Raw genomic sequence first — 21,099 nt, forward strand, 5'->3', positions numbered from 1 at the left:
GCAGCCATGTGTAGTCCTCTGGAACACAACTCTGTTTGCATTATTACAGGGGTGGTTGTAGCTTAGGTGGTAGAGCAAGAGCAGGTCATCTAACCGGAACGTTAGTGTTTTGATCCCAGTCTGCATGCCAAATATTCCTGGCCAAGATACTAACCCCATGTTGCTCGTATGCTTTAGACAAAAGGCGCATAGAAACAGCATATAAAAAAGTGCTTGGGTGAATGAGGTTGTGTAGTGCTCAGACTAGAAAAACGTCTGACGAACCTAATTTCTTTTTGCCAGTAAGAACTGAAGCGCTAATGTCAGGTGCACCTACACTCTAGCGCCTCATGAGGGCAGCATTTCGTCTTAGCGAACGTATTCGTGACGTCATCCCGTGTAACTTCCTGTAATCTCGGGTCCGTTCCTCAAATCGTCCGCTGTTGTGGTTCAGAAGGCCAAGTACCGACGTGTCGGTCATTTCAAAAACCTTAAAGGTAGAGAAACAATTTCCAAGTTGTTTTATGACAGTGAATTGTTGACTTGGCGTCATGCTCGGTTAATATAAGATGGGATATAGATACAGCAATTTAGCTAAAAGGAAATGTGCAAAAGTCCTTGACAATGTGCGCTACAAATCGCCTGCTATTCAGTGCTAGCTTAGTTTAAGAAACAGGTGAGCTTAGCAAGAATCGCTTACGTTCCGTTTGGAAGGCAAACCTAAACTCTGCTAGTATTTATTGTGTATTAAATGATGGGAAGTTGGTTGTCAATTTGTCATGACGTGTGTGTTTTAGTAGTCACTGTCACTATCGCGTTCTGCCGAAGTACTTTTATTTCCAAATGTTGGTATTGTTATGTAATCTAGAAAGGATATGTTGCATTGTACATTACATCTAATATTAGAAAGTAACAGTACAGGATTAATAAACGTTTGCATGCATATTGTTTCATATGGCATAACTTACCTGTGCCCCCCCATAAAAAAAATAAAAATGAACTTTAATCTGTTAATGTTATCCACGTTGTGTTCTCTTTCAACTATTACACCTTAATGCATAAACTTTGATGTCTGGTTTCAGATTTAGGACGTGATGGCTGCAACACTGCGTGTACTTTACTCTGCATCAAGGCCAGGTATGACGGCCTTACATTCTTATTCACTCAACAGTTCAGAGAGCCTTGTTGCCACATATCCTTTCTTACTTCTCACCCCTGTCATGCATTTATGTATACCAGGGGTCCCCAACTCCAGGCCTCGAGGGCCGGTGTCCGCGATCCAACACAGCTGATTCAAATGGCTAAATTACCTCCTCAACATGTCTTGCCGTTCTCCAGAGGCCTGATAATGAACTAATCATTTGATTCAGGTGTGTAGACCCAGAGTGAAATCTAAAACCTGCAGGACACCGGCCCTCGAGGCCTGGAGTTGGGGACCCCTGATGTATACAGATGTCGGTAAAGTTGCAGCCTAGCACAGAATGAGAGTGAGCATTATCACGTTAAATGCTTTTTTAAGCTTTAGAAGTAGCAGGTAATGTCAAACACCTCAATAAGGAAACTGTAGTTTTGAAGTTTAACTCTTTAACACAATATTTCTGCTACCTAAAGGTAACGTTTCTGTTTTTACAAGGAAGTTATTGTGTGATAAAATCATTCTTACAAGTAGAGAGAGCCGTTGCCGCACAGCAAGAAGGTCCTGAGTTCAATTCCAACATCAGGCCGGGGTCTTTCTGTGTGGAGTTTGCATGTTCTCCCCGTGTTTGCGTGGGTTCCCTCCGGGTACTCCGGCTTCCTCCCACCGTCCAAAGACATGCAGCTTGTGGGGATAGGTTAATTGGATAATCCAAATTGTCACTAGGTGTGAATGAATGTGAGTGCGAATGTCTCTGTGTGTTGGCCCTGTGACAGACTGGCGACCTGTCCAGGGTGTACCCCGTCTCTCGCCCTATGACAGCTGGGATAGGCTCCAGCGCCCCCCGCGACCCTGAAAAGGATAAGCGGAAGCGAATGGATGGATGGATGGAAGGAAGTAGAGAGAGATGTAAGAAAGAGGTGACAGGAGAGGAAACATTATTCTGTTGCTGATGTCATCTGGGTATTTACCATAAAGAGATGTCTTGAAAAGCAAAGTGATTTATAAACATTTCATTATTCAAAATCAGTGTTGTATGACAACAATAGGCTGTTCACTTTATTGGAATGTAGACTAAGTTGGTTTGTTTGTAGTCTTGTTGTATTATTTAATGTAAAGGATTATATTTGACTGGTGCAGATTAGGCTGTGATATCCATAACTATTGCTAGGTTCAGTGAAGAGACAATAAAAGCTAGTTAGTTGTTGTTTAATGCTGATAATTAAAGCAAACAGTACAAGCTTAAAGTGCTTTTAGTGCTCAGTAGTAAGGCAAGAATAGAAAACGGCAATATAATTAGCAATTCATTTACCATCACAAGAGTTTTAAATTTTTCTGGACAGAAGCTAAAAGTGAGAAAGATTTATACTCTGTGTTGATGGAAAATTCTATTGTATTACTCCACTCTAGACTGCTTCCTGTAGTGTCAAGTTGACTGCATTGTAGTAGGTTTACTGTTTATCTTTTCTGAAATGTTTTTACCTTCAGGTTTTTTTGTGGCCAGCCAGAATCTAGCAAGGTCCTTCAGTGTGTCGGCACAAAGGGACGGATTCAGTAAGTGCTGCTACAACACAACTCAATTCAAGGGCTTTCAGAGGCTGTACCACGATATTTTCATTCACACATGGACTTCAGACAGTTTTAGAATTTAGTTCAGGATGTTTTCCTTAGTTGGGCTTTCCTCACATTCTTACATCCTGAAGAAGGATGTACTCAGCTTCACTTGATGAAAAAACAAAAAAGATTTATGAATTACACTGATATTTTACAGTTTACACTCATGTAAATTGGGCGTATTACCATTATTTTGTTTTGGCTGTGTGTGTGTGTGTGTGTTCCTTTCTTTGTCTACATAAGAGTATGTGAATGCTCAGGAGATCCCTGTCGACATGAAGTCCATCACAGACAGAGCAGCACAAACACTGCTATGGACAGAGCTCTTCAGAGGTCAGTTGAATGTTTCTCTGTCCTGTACGAATAATTGGATCTTTGTGTTTTCCTTTACCAGTGGAAGTAGTTGGGGTACTGTCACTTCATGGAAAATGTTCTTTGTATTTGTTATCTTACAGATCAGGGTAACATTAGTCCCCCCATGATATTTTAACGTTTTTGTCCCAGTAGGTTGATTCTGTGCATCTGGATGTTACATTTCAATGGTAAATGGTTTGAAATAAAACCTCAAGCAGTTAGCAGCAAAACTGGGTCTGGAACGTCAATTTATCTTCCAACACGTCACCGACCACCAACACCTAATCCCTGCCCATGATCAGGTACCCTGCTGGGATAATAAGCTAGCCAAAGGAGGAGATGCAAACTGGACCGAAAGACAGCACAGTGTAAAGATGCCCCTGAGACAATCCAGCACATAAGTAGGGTGCAAGATGCTAGCAGGCAGGGCACACTTTGAACGCCATAACCAAGTGGCCGGCATAGTATACTGTGCCAAGTATGACCTGGAAGTCCCGAGGTCAAAATGGTGGTCCTGTAGGACTTCCAGATACAAACGGATAAACTGGTGATAGCTAACCAACCGGACGTAGTAGTGGTAGGGAAGCAGAGGAAGATAGATGTAGTGATACTAAATGACAGCAAATCAGAAGCTGGACAAATACCAAGGGCTCAGAAAAGAGCTCGAGAAGATGTGGAGGGTGAAGGTAACAGTGGTCCCAGTGGTAACTGGAGCACTCGGTGCAATGACCCCCAAACTAGGCGAGTTTCTCCAGCAGATCCCTGGAACAACATCTGAAATCTCTGTCCAGAAGAGCGCCGTCCTAGGAACAGCAAGGGTGCATGACCTTCAAGTTCCAAGGCCTCTGTCAGGGGACCTGAGCTTGAGAGATAAAAGATGGGGAATTTTTTTTTTGATAGATGGGGAATTTTTTTTGATACAGATGCATAAAATTTTCATGGAGGTGTTAATAATTGTAAGCGTTCTCATTTGAAAATGTGGTTTTATTGTAATGCCAGGTCTAGGCATGACAATGAGCTACCTGTTCAGAGAGCCTGCCACCATTAACTACCCGTTTGAAAAAGGACCACTGTCGCCACGCTTCAGAGGAGAACATGCGTTGCGCAGGTGAGGATGATTATTTGACAAACACCAGTCAGTGTAATATGATTGGTAGCAATGATAAGATGTCAGAATAATAAATTTGATAGTCATTGATTGGTGCTTTGATATATATATACACACACACACACAATACAGTGTGTTTGTGTCTGTTTAACAAATCGACCAGTAACTTCTTATATAAGGAGGATCATATGCAATGCAAGAAAAACATTGTAACTTTTTAGATTTAACTTTTTTTCTAAACTATTAGCATCTTTGAATAGTATCTGAAAACACCTCCATACATCTGAGATTTTATAGGAGGCTCTGAGATGACACTGTATTAGTAATCAAACCTCACCAAGTTTTTGGAATGTGTCAAAACAGGTATCCCTCAGGAGAAGAGCGTTGCATTGCTTGCAAGCTGTGTGAAGCAATCTGTCCTGCCCAGGTATAAACAAATAGTCATACCTATGTGAACAAATATGAATGAGGTAAAAACAACTTTGGCTATAGATTAGGGCTGCCACGATTAGTCGACTAGTCACGATTACGTCGACTATCAAAAGCTGATTATCAGAACTGTGAGATGCTCGAGAATTTATTAAGATAAGATAAGATAACCTTTATTAGTCCCACACGTGGGAAATTTGTTTTGTCACAGCAGGAAGTGGACAGTGCAAAAGTTATGAGGCAAAAATTAGAATACAATAAGAATAAATACAGTACACAACTGTACAGAATAAAATAAAATACTATATACAGTAGAATAAAATAAAATAAATATACAATAAGATAAGAATAGAATACAAATACAAATACTATATACAACTGAGTAAAAATACAACAATGACAGATAGGATTATTGCACTTAGTATTATTGCATATGTATGGATGTGTGTGTTTGTTCAGTTAAAGTCTTTGTTGTGGAGTCTGACAGCAGTGGGGAGGAAAGACCTGCGAAATCTCTCCGTCCCACACCGTGGGTGCCGCAGTCTCCCACTGAAGGAGCTGCTCAGTGCTGTCACAGTCTGCTGCATGGGGTGGGAGATGTTGTCCATCAGGGATGACAGCTTAGCCGCCGTTCTCCTGTCACTCACCACCTCCACTGGGTCCAGAGGGCATCCTAGAACAGAGCTGGCCCTTCGGATCACCCTGTTCAGTCTCTTCCTGTCCCCAGCAGAGATGCTGCCGCCCCAGCAGACCACGCCATAAAAGATAGCAGAAGCCACAACAGAGTCATAGAATTTCTTCAGGAGTGGGCCTACCACCAGTTCCTTGGTTTTACTGGCGTTGATCTGGAGGTAGTTCAGCTGGCACCAGTCCACAAAGTCTTGGGTCAGACCTCTGTACTCCTTGTCGTCCCCATCAGTGATGAGGCAGACTATTGCAGAGTCATCAGAGAACTTCTGCAGGAAGCACTGGGTGGAATTGTGGGAGAAGTCTGCAGTGTAGATGGTGAAGAGGAACGGAGCCAGAACCGTTCCCTGTGGGGCCCCCGTACTGCAGACGACCCTGTCCGACACACAGCCCTGAGTCCTCACATACTGTGGTCGGTCGGTGAGGTAGTCCAGGATCCAGGTAGTGAGGTGATGGTCCACTCCAGAGTTCACCAGCTTGTCCTTTAGAACCGAGGGAAGAATGGTGTTGAAGGCACTGGAGAAATCAAAGAACATGATTCTCACAGTGCTTCCAGCGGTCTCCAGGTGAGCGAGGGAACGATGTAGGAGGTGAATGACGGCATCATCCGCTCCAATGCCAGGCTGGTAGGCAAACTGAAGTGGGTCCAGTGATGAGCTTATTAGGCGCCGAAGCTGAGCCAGGACCAACCGCTCCAGGGTCTTCATCAGGTGGGATGTCAGAGCCACCGGCCTGTAGCTGTTGAGGTCCTTGGGGCGTGAAGTCTTTGGCACTGGTACAACACAGGAGGTTTTCCAGAGCTGTGGGACTCTTCCCAACCTCAGGCTCAGGTTGAAGAGGTGCTCCATCACCCCACACAGTTGGTCCGCGCAGGACCTGACGACCCTCGAGCTGATGCCATCTGGACCCGCTGCCTTCTTGCCATTAAGTACTCTGGTGTCCTGTTATATCTTAGATAGCAAGGAGTTTATTAAACTTCACCGAAACAATCTGCAAATTTCATTAAAATTTAATAAACTATCATCTTGTCTTTATTTTTAGTTAGCACATACCTTAAACACTTAAAGCTGTAAGCTAATGATAGTTATATAAGAGCAGATGCTGCTGGTGCAATAAGCTGAACGTTTTACGTCCAATGGATGATGATCTGATTAGTCGACTAATCGCAAAAATAATCGGTGACTAGTCGACTATCAGAATAATCGTTTGTGGCAGCCCTACTATAGATACGTTTGCAGCATAACTGTCCTCACAGGACCTCAACTGTATAACTGAACATGTATATGATACAGTGCAAAAGTCTTGAGCCACCTATCATTTCTTTGTATTTTGCTGGGAAATTTGGAAATATGTGCAGAGATTTATTCAAACATGTTCGAGCATAAATGGAAATACAATAGATAAGTCAAAAACATAATTTGTACAATTCTAATGAGCTTGAAAATCAATATTTGGTAGGAGCAGCTTTGAATTCTCTTTGTGTAATTTCTTTAAGCAGTCTTCAGGAATGGTTCACCAGGCTTCTTGAAGGGCATTTAAAGCTCTTCTTTGGATGCCACCCTCCACTGCGAGCAATTCTGAGGCTTTGGCAAACAGTAGATGGTGAACCATGGGAGTCAGATGCATCTATCAGGTCATGTGTCAGGTCTATGCTGGATTTTTTTATGACTTTCAGATACCTGCCACTTTTTTTTTTTTTGTCCCCTAATTGTCCAATTTCCTCAAAGCTTAGCCCACTTAGCTGAGATATGCCAGGTTCTTGGTTAGCAGTTCTTAGAACTAATCTTGTTGCTGTAAAAATCGTATTTCATGCTTCTCAAACTGTTGTCTTTGAAATATAGGACTAAGTAATGGATTTATGTGACAGGCTGAAAGGATGCAATCTAAAATTGTTTTGTTGCTAAGTTGTCTGTTGTGTGTAGACACAACACTGGTTTCCAGGAGTTAGGTGCCTTTTTATTGCTTGAATGATTCAAAAGTCAGTGTTAAAAGTGTCTTAAAAAACTTTTGTCCTCTGAAAGTCATTTTCAGTCAAGGACTGGACTGAAAAAGCGCACCTGAATATTAGCCGCACAAGCTAAAATTTGGGGAAAATCCTGTTTTGTACATACATTAGCCGCACCTGACTAAAAGCCGCAGGTGTTTTAATGTTTACTTACCATATGTACGAGAATGCGCACAAAGGGGATTGTCAGGAAAGAGATGGCTGTTTGGGACCACATCCCTTTTATTAATATTTTGAAAAACAAGTTACCGGTACATATTTGCATAACTTTTTACGTATATGCACAAGTACCGGTAATTACAAGTACGAAACATGTGCTGTGCTTTATAAACGAGTAACAAATGTAGTACATAACAATAACCTACAGCACACCAGAAAAAGAGATTTGGCCTACCTTTTAGGCTCAGGTGCAGTAACACGGCTTTAACAAGAAGAAAAGTCAGTCATTCACCACCATCTTTCTCTTCTTCCTGCGCACTAAAACCCATAAAGTCCTCAGGCTCAGGATGGCTTCGTCATCCACTCTCCGCTACTCCCCTTCGTTGTCACTTTCAAAACCAAAGAAATCCTCGTCAGTGTCGGAGTCGAAAACCCTCTGAAGGGCAGTGGTGGTGTCCCCCTCTCCATCATGCAGCAGTCCAGCCCTTCGAAATCCTTTGGTGATCGTGGATGCTTTTACACTTCTCCACGCTGTCAGAATCCACTGGCAGACTTGGGCAAAACTTGCTCTTCGCATGCGACCAGTTTTGGTGAATGATTTATTACCGCTCGTCATCCATGCCTCCCACTGAACGCGTAGTGCTACTTTGAACGCACGATTCACACTGATGTCGAGTGGCTGCAGGTGCTTCGTTGTGCCTCCAGGAATCAAAGCTGGAATCGAGTTTGTGCTCTTAATGGCTGCTTTCACAGAATCTGTGATATGGGCCCTCATGCTGTCCAAAACAAGCAACGCTTTTTTTTTTTTTTTTTTTTTTTTTTTTGGCGAAAGAATCCTCCAGGCTGCTTCCCATAGCACTCTTGCAGCCATTCCTTCATTACGCTTTCCACCATCCACCCATTCTTGTTGACCTTAACAGAGATGCCGCTCGGGATCTCTTCTCTTGGCATAGTCATCCGCTTAAAGATCACCATTGGCGGAAGTTGAAACCCTGATGCTGTGCAGCCCAGCGCACAAGTGAAATTCGTTCTCTCATGGCCAGTGGTTCTCACCGTGGTGGTTGATTCGCCTTGCTTGTTAACAGTCCTAGTGAGGGGGCAGGTCAAACGTCAATAGCACTTCATCCATGTTTATGATCTCGTCCGGTCCGATGGAATATTCGTTTATCTTTCTTAGTGTGAATTTGCGGAAGTTTGTTATTTTCCTCTGCGTAGTCGGGAGGGAGTTGCTGACACACAGTCGTCCGTGCCCTCATGGACAGTCCTTTTCGTTTCATAAATCTGTGACACCAGGATGGCCCACCTCTGAAATTTTCTATCTTCATTTCGTTGGTGACTGTTTTGGCTTTTAGTTGGATCTGCACAGTTTAAACACCTCGCCCGTTTGCTCTCTGCGTGTTCACCCAGTCTTCAATACAGTCTTCAAGTTTGGGCCATCTGCTCTTATTTCCTCTGAAAGCTTTTTTCGTCTTTTTGCACAGAGCCAGTTCGTCTCCAACGTCTCACCATTGATTCGTTTATACCAAGGGTACGTGCAGCAGCTCTATTTCCCTTGCTGAGTGCCAAATAGACTGCCTTTAATTTGAAAGCTGCATCATATGCATTTCTTTTGTTTGCCATACTGAGGGTTTTTGAATGATCACATGCCCTTCCACCAGGCAACGTAGTGCCGTACAACAGCGGAGCAACCAAAACAAATCCTCTTACGATATCACAAAAATCATGGACGATCCATAGAAAAGCCGCGGGGTTCAAAGCTTGTGCAAAAAGTAGTGGCTTATAGCCCGAAACTAACGGTAATGTCCAAAGAAACCCTGGAGAACTATTACTCAAGACCACTCATTAAGGATGCGATCAGAGTAGAGCCTTGATTTGAATGTATCGCTCCATGGAAGCAAAAAACACAAACAAAAGAAAAGATAGGAGGGTCAAGACGTTTGCACAGTACTGTATACTGGGGAATGAATGTTTGTATTCATTATTAGTACAAATACCAGATAGCGCTGTTGATATCATCACTAACAATTTTCCTTTCCAGGCCATCACCATAGAGGCAGAGACGCGTGCTGATGGCAGCAGGAGGACAACTCGCTACGACATTGACATGACCAAATGTATCTACTGCGGTTTCTGTCAGGAGGCATGTCCTGTGGATGCCATTGTAGAGGTGTGTCTTTTTCCACAACATAGACAGTCTTGGATAGTGTGGGTAGCCCCACTGCATGTTTGATTGATTGACTGAATGATTGATTTATTTTGAACATGTTGAAAAAGTACAACAACATAGAATTAAAAAGAGATAAATAAACAAAGCAAAACAAAAGGAAAACGAGCAACCACAACTACAAATAACTTTGATGTTCAAAAAGGAGCAGGAAGAAGCATAAGCTTATTTAATCCCACCCCTTTTCCACTATCTAGTAATCAATAGACTACAGAAGTACCTCCTTGCAATTAGTCAAAGGACTTGCAAAGAAAAGCGTCTGGACTTCTTTAAGTTGCTTGAAGACGTTTCACCTCTCATCCGAGAAGCTTCTTCTGTTCTAAGGTCAATTACATTATATGTTACATGTATTTTTTTTAAATATATATAAACCACCCAGCTCGCCCCTGCGGGCGGTTTATCCTTCAAGCTCGGGTCCTCTACCAGAGGCCTGGGAGCTTGAGGGTCCTGCGCAGTATCTTAGCTGTTCCCAGGACTGCGCTCTTCTGGACAGAGATCTCCGATGTTGTTCCCGGCATCTGCTGGAGCCACTCGCCTAGCTTGGGAGTCACCGCACATAGTGCTCCGATTACCACGGGGACCACCGTTACCTTCACCCTCCACATCCTCTCGAGCTCTTCAGGATCAGAATACTTTATTAATCCCGAAGGAAATTAGGGTTACAGCAGGCAGCACGCTAATGGCGCATGCGCACTTACAAAGGAACCTTCTGACCAACTTTACACAAACATCATGTCACAGACATGTCAGAAAGGTAGGCTGATAGGAAAAAAACAACGAAAATGAATAACATGAGGTAAGAGGAGGAGAAAAAAAACTCCACTCAGACTGAGCTCCTAGTGGGAGAACAGTTTGATAACAGAAAAAACATCTCAGCACAAAAAGCACATGACTATCAATACACCATAGAAACACAAGACAAGCAACAGGGGTGGGTAAAGGGTAAGAGAGAGCCGGTGTAGACAGGGCATCCGCTCCTGCAGCATGTCTGCGCTGGTCCAGTCGACTGCCATCTTCCCCAGTAGGGCACAAGCATCGAAGGTGTTTGGAAAGGGAGGGGTGATCTGTGTGTGTGTGTGTGTGTGTGTGTGTGTGTGTGTCCAGAGTTCAGCTGAGACAGTGTCCTTCGCCCCGCCAGGCTAGGTAAACAGTCTTCCAGCCAACCCAGGTGGCCTTGCATGGAATGGGGGGAACAGTCTAAACACAGTTGTTGTCAGGGTGTTTTGTTCAGCTCCAGCCTTGAGGCCGCAGCTGGCGCCGAAGGGGTCTCCGCATGAAGTGATGATGATTTTTCCTTTAGTGCAAACAACTCATATGAATTTCAAAGCTGTTCTAACAGTCCAACACTGGTCTCTTAATCTCCCGTTGGAGAGCCGTGAGCTTTCTATGATGTTATTCAAACTTACGTTCCGTGATGTTGTCATTCTTTTTGCTCAAAGAGCAGGTTCTGAGAACTCACGACCGCAGTGCACTTCCCCAAGATGTGATCGAATTTGCGCTCAAAGGTGTTATTCGAGCTAGCCCCTCCAGATGTAATCGAGTTTTTCACTCAGAGGTCTTGTTCTGAGTATTCGCGGCAGCCGTGCGTTCTCCAAGATCTTCTCCGTGCTGCACTCAATGAGCCCATGGTATTTCTCCAGCTTCTCGTGTTCCTTCTTTCTGATGTTGCTGTCATTCGTAACTGCTACATCGATCACTACGGCCGTCTTCTCATGTTTGTTCACCACCACTATGTCCGGTTGGTTAGCCACCACCATTTTGTCCGTCTGTATCTGGAAGTCCCACAGGATCTTAGCTCGGTCATTCTCCACCACCCTTGGGGGCATCTCCCATTTTGACCTCGGGACTTCCAGGTTATACTCGGCACAGATGTTCCTGTACACTATGCCGGCCACTTGGTTATGGCGTTCCATGTATGCCTTGCCTGCTAGCATCTTGCACCCTGCTGTTATGTGCTGGTAGGATATATATATATATATATATATATATATATATATATATATATATATATATATATATATAAACACCCAGCACGCCCCTGCGGGCGGTTTATCCTTCAAGCTCGGGTCCTCTACCAGAGGCCTGGGAGCTTGAGGGTCCTGCGCAGTATCTTAGCTGTTCCCAGGACTGCGCTCTTCTGGACAGAGATCTCCGATGTTTTTCCCGGGATCTGCTGGAGCCACTCGCCTAGCTTGGGAGTCACCGCACCTAGTGCTCCGATTACCACGGGGACCACCGTTACCTTCACCCTCCACATCCTCTCGAGCTCTTCTCTGAGCCCTTGGTATTTCTCCAGCTTCTCGTGTTCCTTCTTCCTGATATTGCTGTCATTCGGAACCGCTACATCGATCACTACGGCCGTCTTCTTGTGTTTGTCTACCACCACTATGTCCGGTTGGTTAGCCACCACCATTTTGTCCGTCTGTATCTGGAAGTCCCACAGGATCTTAGCTCGGTCATTCTCCACCACCCTTGGGGGCATCTCCCATTTTGACCTCGGGACTTCTAGGTTATACTCGGCACAGATGTTCCTGTACACTATGCCGGCCACTTGGTTATGGCGTTCCATGTATGCCTTGCCTGCTAGCATCTTGCACCCTGCTGTTATGTGCTGGATAGTCTCTGGGGCATCTTTACACAGCCTGCACCTGGGGTCTTGCCTGGTGTGATAGACCCCAGCCTCTATGGATCTTGTACTCAGAGCTTGTTCTTGTGCTGCCATGATTAGTGCCTCTGTGCTGTCTTTCAGTCCAGCTTTGTCCAGCCACTGGTAGGATTTCTGGATATCAGCCACCTCCTCTATCTGCCGGTGGTACATACCGTGCAGGGGCCTGTCCTTCCATGATGGTTCCTCGTCTCCCTCCTCTTTCTTGGGTTTCTGCTGCCTGAGGTATTCACTGAGCACTCGGTCAGTTGGGGCCATCAATATCCATATATATATCCATAGGTCCCTGAATAGGATGAGGGACCTATGGAGATATATATATATATATATATATATGCAACCCATAACGGCAATGCTCAGTGGCTAGAGGATCTGAGGGCAGACCACAGCGACCTCCCTGAACAGGGTCCAGTAACCATCACAGTGGCAGATATCCAAGAAAGGGTCTCCAGTATGAAGAGTTGGACAGCACCAGGGCCCGACATGGTTCACGCCTACTGGCTGAAGAAGCTGACTGCACTCCACGAGCGTCTGGCAGCACAAATGAACCAGCTGCTAGTTAACGAGAGACACCCGGAATGGCTAACTGAAGGCCGGACAGTCCTGATCCCCAAGGACCCCAAGAAGGGACTGGTCCCCTCCAACTACCGACCAATAACCTGCCTCAGTACTACATGGAAGCTCCTGTCAGGCATCATATCGGCTAAGATGAACAGGCACATGGGTCAATACATGAGCGGGACACAGAAAGGAATTGGCAAGAATACCAGAGGCGCAAAACACCAGCTACTGGTAGACAGAACAATCAGCCGAGACTGCAAGACCAGACTGACCAACCTGTGCACTGCCTGGATTGATTACAAGAAGGCCTATGACTCAATGCCCCACAGCTGGATACTGGAATGCCTAGAATTGTACAAGATCAATGGGACCCTAAGAGCCTTCATCAGGAACTCAATGGGGATGTGGCGTACAACACTAGAGGCCAACTCCAAGCCCATAGCACAAGTCACCATCAAGTGCGGGATCTACCAAGGAGATGCTCTGTCCCCACTGCTGTTCTGCATAGGCCTGAACCCCCTCAGTGAGATCATTAACAAGACTGGCTACGGATACCGACTACGGAACGGAGCAGTTGTCAGCCACCTCCTGTACATGGATGACATCAAGTAGTATGCCAAGAGTGAACGAGACATCGATTCACTGATCCACACTACCAGGCTATACAGCAATGACATTGGAATGTCGTTCGGACTGGAGAAGTGTAGTCGGATGGTATCAAAGAGAGGGAAGGTAGTCAGAACTGAGGGGATTGAACTACCAGAAGGCAACATTGCAGACATAGAGGACAGTTACAAGTACCTGGGGATCCCGCAGGCAAATGGGAACCATGAAGAGGCCGCTAGAAAGGCTGCAACCACCAAGTACCTGCAGAGGGTCAGGCAAGTCCTGAGGAGTCAGCTGAATGGTAAGAACAAGATCCGGGCCATCAACACGTACGCCCTGCCCGTGATCAGGTACCCTGCTGGGGTAATAGGCTGGCCAAAGGAGGAGATAGAAGCCACTGACATAAAGACAAGAAAGCTCCTTACCATGCATGGAGGGTTTCACCCCAAGTCCAGCACCCTGAGGCTGTACGCTAAGCGGAAGGAAGGGGGCCGGGGACTGGTGAGTGTCAGCACCACAGTCCAGGATGAGACAAGGAACATCCAAGAATACATTGGGAAGATGGCCCCAACTGACCGAGTGCTCAGTGAATACCTCAGGCAGCAGAAACCCAAGAAAGAGGAGGGAGACGAGGAACCATCATGGAAGGACAGGCCCCTGCACGGTATGTACCACCGGCAGATAGAGGAGGTGGCTGATATCCAGAAATCCTACCAGTGGCTGGACAAAGCTGGACTGAAAGACAGCACAGAGGCACTAATCATGGCAGCACAAGAACAAGCTCTGAGTACAAGATCCATAGAGGCTGGGGTCTATCACACCAGGCAAGACCCCAGGTGCAGGCTGTGTAAAGATGCCCCAGAGACAATCCAGCACATAACAGCAGGGTGCAAGATGCTAGCAGGCAAGGCATACATGGAACGCCATAACCAAGTGGCCGGCATAGTGTACAGGAACATCTGTGCCGAGTATAACCTGGAAGTCCCGAGGTCAAAATGGGAGATGCCCCCAAGGGTGGTGGAGAATGACCGAGCTAAGATCCTGTGGGACTTCCAGATACAGACGGACAAAATGGTGGTGGCTAACCAACCGGACATAGTGGTGGTAGACAAACAGAAGAAGACGGCCGTAGTGATCGATGTAGCGGTTCCGAATGACAGCAATATCAGGAAGAAGGAACACGAGAAGCTGGAGAAATACCAAGGGCTCAGAGAAGAGCTCGAGAGGATGTGGAGGGTGAAGGTAATGGTGGTCCCCGTGGTAATCGGAGCACTAGGTGCGGTGACTCCCAAGCTAGGCGAGTGGCTCCAGCAGATCCCGGGAATAACATCGGAGATCTCTGTCCAGAAGAGCGCAGTCCTGGGAACAGCTAAGATACTGCGCAGGACCCTCAAGCTCCCAGGCCTCTGGTAGAGGACCCGAGCTTGAAGGATAAACCGCCCGCAGGGGCGTGCTGGGTGTTTTTTTTTTTTTTTTTTTTTTTTTTTTATGTATGCATGTATGCATGTATGCATGTATGCATGTATGTATGCATGTATGCATGTATGTATGCATGCATGCATGCATATCGAACGGTTCAATATCGATACGAGTATCGTTGCACCCCTAATATATATATATAAAATGTACAAATATACAAGCCGGTTTCTTTAAAAAAAAAGTAATATGTAATAAATAGTGTTGTGTATATACAGTTGAGTTATTGCACATAGAATTGGTATTGCACAGTGGTGGTCCATAGAGGAAGTGGGAAGAAAAAAAAATTGGGGGGTGGGCTGTGTTATCGGTGCATGTGTGAGTTCAGGGTGGTTATGGCTTTGGGGAAGAAACTTTTTGAGTCTGTGGGTTTTTGTGCTGATGCACCTGTAGCGCTTCCCTGGGGGAAGCAGGCTGAACATGTTGAAACCAGGGTGGGAGCTGTCCTTGATAATGTTTGCTGCTCTGCTGAGGCAGCGGGAGGAATAAATGTCCATCAGGGAGGGGAGAGGGCAGCCGATGATCTTTTGTGCTGTCTTGACCACACTCTGAAGCCTCACTCTTTCCGCCTTGGTGCAGCTGCCGTACCATACTGTGATGCAGTAGGTTAGCGGGCTCTCAATGGACGAGCGGTAGAAGGTCAGCAGCAGTTAAGCAGTTTTAATTGGCATGCAGTAGCTCTAATACTGTGCTGTCTGTAATGGGACAGCAAACATACTGTTATATAAACCAGGCACAAAAAATGAGGAAATTTGGTTGATTATTTCTGGGATTTAAAAATGTTTCTTGGGAATACATCATGTCTGGTTGGAAAGCCTGTTTATTTCCTCTTAAATTTGTCACATTTGTAAACAATTGCATTTGTGGGTTCAGCTGCAGAGTTGAGTATATGGGTTGTGCCCATGAAAAACCAACTCGTAAGCGTAGACCCTGCACATTAGTCAATTGTGTCTGCAGTATTTAAAGTGAAAAACAGGTTGTCCAATGGTATGCAAGTTATTGCTGAAAAACATTGTTACAACTAAGAACTATTCAAACAGAAATATTAGCTGTATATCTGTATCTACCCATCTCTATCTATATATCTGTCTCTCTCTATCATTCATGTATAAGTAAAACGAGTGTTGAACACGTCACATGTACTTCTAAAGGTACTATTGACATGAAATTCTCATCAGATGTCAATAACGATCCATCCAATCCACATATACTAAGAAACCTTAGTTGTCCATAAATTATGTGTAATAATGAGAAATGTCACAGGGAAAAATACTGAACACAAGAAGAAAGACAATGGGGCCAAATAATGTCAGCTGGTTCAGTCCCAACTGATGGCCTAAAAAACTGTCTCATTACCAGTGATTTACACAAGAAATAGCTCATGATGGATCAAACCAATGAGCTTTCTCAAGACCTTTACAAGATTATTGTTGCCAAATATACTGATGTCATGTTACAGAAGAATTTCTAAAGTCCTGAAGGTTCCAGTGACCACTGGCCCATAATCCAGAAGTGGAGACAACATAATTTCGCTGTAAAGCAACCACAACCAGGTGCTCACTGCAAGACTTCAGACAGAGAAGTGAAAAGAATTATCAGTAAGGGTTGTTCAAGAGCCAAGGACCACTTGTGAAGAGCTACAATAAGACCTGGCATCAGCAGGTACACTTGTTTCAAAGAAAACAATAAGCAATGCACTTAACTGCCATGGCCTGTATGAATACTCACCATGCAAGTATCTATTGCTTAAGAAAATGCATGTTGGAGAGTACTTAAAGTTTGCTGAACAACATTCAGACAAGCTTGTGAAATACTGGGGGAAAACAGTCCAAAACTGAACTCTTTGGATGCCATAATACAGACCCTGTTTGGAAGTTAAAAGGTACTGGATATCACCCCAAAAACAACGTACCCACAGTGACGTTTAGAGATGGGAACGTCATGATGTGGGCCTGTGTTCAGCATACAGTACTGAATGAATGCAATTAATGGAAAAATGTACAGAGGCATTCTTGATAAAGATCTGCTGCTATTTACCAGAATGATGAAGACGTAGGGTGGAAGCTATAGCAGGACAATGATCCCAAACACACAGCCGAGCCAGTTGCACAGGAAGAAAATAAAGCTGCTAGAAAGAGAGCATGTTTCTCCTGTTTTGGCTTCCCTTCATTGGCTTCCTGTTAAATCCAGAATTGAATTCAAAATCCTGCTCCTCACATACAAGGTCTTAAATAATCAGGCCCCATCTTATCTTAATGACCTTGTAGTACCGTATCACCCTATTAGAGCACTTCGCTCTCGCTCTGCAGGCCTACTTGTTGTTCCTAGAGTATTTAAAAGTAGAATGGGAGGCAGAGCCTTCAGTTTTCAGGCCCCTCTTCTGTGGAACCAGCTTCCAGTTTGGATTCAGGAGACAGACACTATCTCTACTTTCAAGATTAGGCTTAAAACTTTCCTTTTTGCTAAAGCATATAGTTAGGGCTGGACCAGGTGACCCTGAATCCTCCCTTAGTTATGCTGCAATAGATGTAGGCTGCTGGGGATTCCCATGATGCATTGAGTTTTTCATTTCCAGTCACCTTTCTCACTCACTATGTGTTAACAGACCTCTCTGCACTCAATCACACTTGTTATTAATCTCTGTCTCTTTTCCACAGCATGTATTTATCCTGTTTTCCTTCTCTCACCCCAACCGGTCGCAGCAGATGGCCCCGCCCCTCCCTGAGCCTGGTTCTGGACATTTCTTCCTGTTAAAAGGGAGTTTTTCCTTCTCACTGTCGCCAAAGTACTTGCTAATAGGGGGTTATATGATTGTTGGGTTTTTCTCTGTATCTATTATTGTACGATCTACTGTGCAATATAAAGCGCCTTGAGGCGACTGTTGTTGTGATTTGGCACTATATAAATAAAATTGAATTGAATCGAATGGCCCAGCCAATCACATGACCTAAATCAAACTGAAAGTCTATGGAAAGAAGAGTTCATAGAATGGGCCCACAGAACCGTCAGGATATAAAAAAAAATGGGCCAAAATCACCTTTGCAATGCCTGCGACTAGTTTCTCCATACAGAAGGAGCCTTGAAGCTGTTTTACCAACAAAGGCTTTTGCACAAAGTGTTAAAACAAATTTCAGTAAAGCATGTTTAATACTTTTTTCATTATTACACGTAATATATGAACATCTGTGGTTTGAGTTTTTTGCGTTTGTAGATTGGATGGGTTGTTACTGATTTCTAATGAGTATTTCATGTCAGTATCACCTTTAGAAATATATTCTGGGAGCGGCCGGCCCAGGTCTTCCCTTCTCTCTACCCCTGCTTTCCTGTCCTCTCATCACTGTCTATCGACTAAAGTCCCCCCCAAAAAAGAATATTTAATTAGTTACACTTTGTGAAAAGGGCTGAAATACGGGCAGAGTCATAATAAAAGTTGGCAGTAATTTTTATTGCAAAGATCTTTATCTTTTTGTTTGTGCTTTCATTATTCTTATTCTTTGCGGTCTCTTTTCTCCACGTTTTGTTTCTGTTATTTTCTTCGGTTCCTCTCCTCGTGTTTGCAGACCTGTTGTAATCCATTTTTCCTTTTTTTTCAGGGTCCTAACTTTGAATTTTCTACTGAAACTCATGAAGAACTGCTCTACAATAAGGAAAAGCTCCTCAACAATGGAGACAAGTGGGAAGCAGAGATTGCTGCCAACATACAAGCTGATTACCTATATCGATAGACATCACACACAGACATGCAGGTGTACAAATGTACAGTATACACAAACCATCTTTTGCGCCCCACACACATTTTGACTCAAACCCAGAGGAAATGGATGGTCAGTTTAGATTTAGTTTTGTTGTCCATTCTTATTTTAAACATAACATAAATATCCTCAGTATCATATTATTCGATATTTATTGTAGAACAATCAATACCCCACTGGCTATTTGTGTAAGGAGTCTAAAGCTGTCACAGCCTGGTCTAGTATATTATCATTCAATGAAGACTATACTTTGTGTGGAAATTGAATTTAATAACATGTAGACTGAGTCAAGCTATGTCAGTCTGAGCATGTACCCCGAGGGTAGACTGCAATCTGGATTTCATCTTCACTGTCAGTGTAAGGGTGCATGGATTATCATCTAGTGAGTTGTATGTTCGTCATGCTGCTTCCACTTTCAAGCAAATAAAGAACCATCTGGGAGAAATTTGTTTCAAGTGTTGAAAAACGATGTACAGAAAATGTTTCAATGCAATTTTTATTTATATAATGCCAAATACAACAACAGCCGCCTCAAGGTGCTTTATATTGTAAGGTAAAGACCCTACAATATTGCAGAGAAAATCCCAGCAATCAGACGACCTCCTATGAGCAAGCACTTGGTGACAAGCTTTATGTTAAAAGCTTCCTTTTAGGCTACGTTCACACTGCAGGCGAAAGCGCATCAAATCCTATTTGCGACCCATATCCGATCATGGTATGACAGTGTGAATGGCACAAATCCAATATTTTCAAATCCGATCTGGGTCACTTTCGTATGTGGTACTGAATCCGATACATATCCGATGTTTTAGAAAGAGACTGCTGTTTGAACGGTCAGGTCGCATTAAATCCGTCTTTTACGTCACTGACACAAGACAGACGCCAATTATCAGCAATTATCCAGTGTAGATGTCAGTGAAACTGTTGGGAAGACAACGTGAACATTTTATTTGTACTGTATAATCTGCAGATTCTGACAGAAATCTGCAGCTATCCTTTGAAGCACCGCTTCTCTAAAACAGCAATAAGGATAATTATTAGGTTATCTACATTATTATGTAAATAACAAATTAACTTAAAGCAAAAATTGGGAAACGTAAAGTCCGAAGTCTTTATATTAAGGGCCATCAGTCAAACAATACTGTTTGGTCTGGGTCTAAACAGAGCGCGTTGTGTGTGACGTCTTCTTTTGCGCATGCGGGCTGCTTTGAGCGTTCACACTAGAGCGCGTTTGCTGTCGCATTTTATTTGTAGTGTGAACGAGGAGACAAAAAAATCGGATTTGATCAAAAAATCGGAATTGAGCATTAAGACCTGCAGTGTGAACGTAGCCTTAGAAGGAAAACTGGCAAAACCAGGCTCAGTGGAGGCCAGTCATCTGCTGCGATCAGCTAGGAATGAGGGCAGGGGAGATGGGACAAAAAACCACTGTGGAAAACAGCCAGAGATTAAAAATAACTGATTAAATGAACAGTAGTGTATACACACAGTGTGAAAAAAAAAAAAAGTGAGTGAAGAAGAAGTAGTCCATTCCCTGGGAATCCCCCAGCAGCCTTGATCTACTGCAGCATAAATAATCACCTGATTGAGCCCAGATTAGAAGCATTAACAAAACTGGCTGTGGTTACCAACTGCAGAACGGATGACATCAAGCATTATGCCACGAGTGAATGAGATATATATTGACTGACACGACTAGGATCTACAACAATGACACTGGAATGTCATTCAGATTGGAGAAGTGTATTTGGATGGTAACAAAGAGAGGAAAGGTAGTCACAACTGAGGGGACTGCACTAGCAGAAGGCAACATTGCAAACATTGAGGATAGTCCTAAACAGTCAGGTAAATCTGAAGAACAAGATCTGGGAAATGAACACTGTCTTGGAATTTCCTGTTAGTAAAGTCTGCAACGCGGTCAGCTGTGGCCAAAGCTTTTTAATTACAGGATGCAAGAGAGAAAACAGACTGCAAACATCACAGTTATGCAGTCAGGATAGCTCTGCCCTTGAGACGTCGCGCCGCCTCTTTTATACCTTCACACACAACTCCTGGTGCATCACTACAGTTACAACAGCTTCTTGTCTCAACCCTCGCTGGGCAGGGAGCAACTCCTGCTATCCATATTCCAGGAAGCACCTGGAATATGGTTTCCCTGGGAATTTCATCCTTCTATGCCCTAACAGTAAGCAGATAACATAGTGAAACGTAGTTAAGCATAGTTACACCAGGTCATATTGACACACAGACTCACCTAAGAAATACAAAAAGTTCCAAGCACCTACTAGTTCATATAAGAATGAACTAGAAACTTTCCATCACAACACCTACCCTCTGATGGCTGT

General features: G+C 44.0%; 1 protein-coding gene across 1 annotated transcript; it reads left to right on the forward strand.

The window, feature by feature from the left end:
• Window positions 1-345: 345 nt before the first annotated feature.
• Window positions 346-19,199, forward strand: ndufs8a (NADH:ubiquinone oxidoreductase core subunit S8a). The gene is made up of 8 exons (XM_080302502.1): window positions 346-476; window positions 1,062-1,116; window positions 2,603-2,668; window positions 2,972-3,061; window positions 4,082-4,190; window positions 4,554-4,617; window positions 9,509-9,637; window positions 18,596-19,199. Exons 2-8 carry the CDS (start codon window positions 1,074-1,076, stop codon window positions 18,725-18,727), a joined length of 633 nt encoding a protein of 210 aa, XP_080158628.1. The 5' UTR covers window positions 346-476; window positions 1,062-1,073; the 3' UTR covers window positions 18,728-19,199.
• The last annotated feature ends 1,900 nt before the right edge of the window (window positions 19,200-21,099 follow it).

This window comes from Astatotilapia calliptera, chromosome 6 (assembly GCF_964374335.1).
Source record: "Astatotilapia calliptera chromosome 6, fAstCal68.1, whole genome shotgun sequence".
In the NCBI taxonomy this organism is placed as follows: domain Eukaryota; kingdom Metazoa; phylum Chordata; class Actinopteri; order Cichliformes; family Cichlidae; genus Astatotilapia; species Astatotilapia calliptera.